The 831-nt window shown below is 28.4% G+C and overlaps 1 protein-coding gene across 1 annotated transcript in view; it reads right to left on the bottom strand.

Moving 5' to 3' along the window:
* The window catches only part of LOC119680935, a 13371-nt gene extending 13130 nt beyond the window's left edge, over nt 1-241 (bottom strand). The window contains exon 1 of the mRNA XM_038093971.1: nt 149-241. Within this exon, the coding sequence (XP_037949899.1) occupies nt 149-241 (93 nt within the window). The remainder of the gene's footprint in view (nt 1-148) is intronic.
* Nucleotides 242-831: the final 590 nt, after the last annotated feature.

Below are 831 nucleotides of genomic sequence, written 5' to 3'. Positions count from 1 at the left end.
TATCGTATGATTATCTGCTACTTTTCCACCACTACTGCTCCCTAAAATTCCCTAAAATTGCACCTTCCCTCTTTTTCATTTCATTTTGCCACTTTTTTTTAGCAGATGGACTCAACGCTGTGCATTTTGATCGAAATGCTACTAATACAGCCATAACCAGTGTTTTAGTTGTAGAAGGATTTCGGATTTGATTATAAAATTCATCTGTTTCTACAAGTATTCCTACAAGTATTACAGCCATGATTAATTGCGAAACGCCTTTCTCGAAATGATAATTTTACCATCGGAAACAGAAGAGGTTTCCGACTGAGCCAGTGCAAAAACTTTTTCAAGACGCCATATTTTTGTGCGCATTTTTCTAAATATAAATTTTGAATACGTTTTACATAGAATACATGCATATATTTATTTATATGTTAACTTGCTTTACAATATTCTTTTTCTTCTTCAATTATCATGAAAATTATATTTATACATAAGAAATAACAATTATTTCTTAAAAATTTTATCTTTACGTGCGTTCTTCAAGTTAAAAATTCTAGGTACTTTGAATACTTTATACATATTCATTTGTTTAAGGTAGACTTTATATATGTTTAATTCAACACTTAAAATGATAACTAACAACAATATAGCAAGAAAGACATCAGCACTTTAACATTGCTAATTTTACAGCACTAACATAACGTAAGATTAATTTTAAAAAATTCCCTTAGAAATCATCTGAATAATCATTTTCGATATTAAAGAAACAAATTTACACCAACAGAGTTGTTATTTTGTATACTGCAGAAGTCTATTTGTATATACAAGTATATACTTCAAGTAAAT

The sequence above is a fragment of the Teleopsis dalmanni genome, chromosome 1 (genome assembly GCF_002237135.1).
Source record: "Teleopsis dalmanni isolate 2A chromosome 1, ASM223713v2, whole genome shotgun sequence".
NCBI classification, from domain to species: Eukaryota; Metazoa; Arthropoda; class Insecta; order Diptera; family Diopsidae; genus Teleopsis; species Teleopsis dalmanni.
This window is presented reverse-complemented; position numbering and strand designations above follow the sequence as displayed.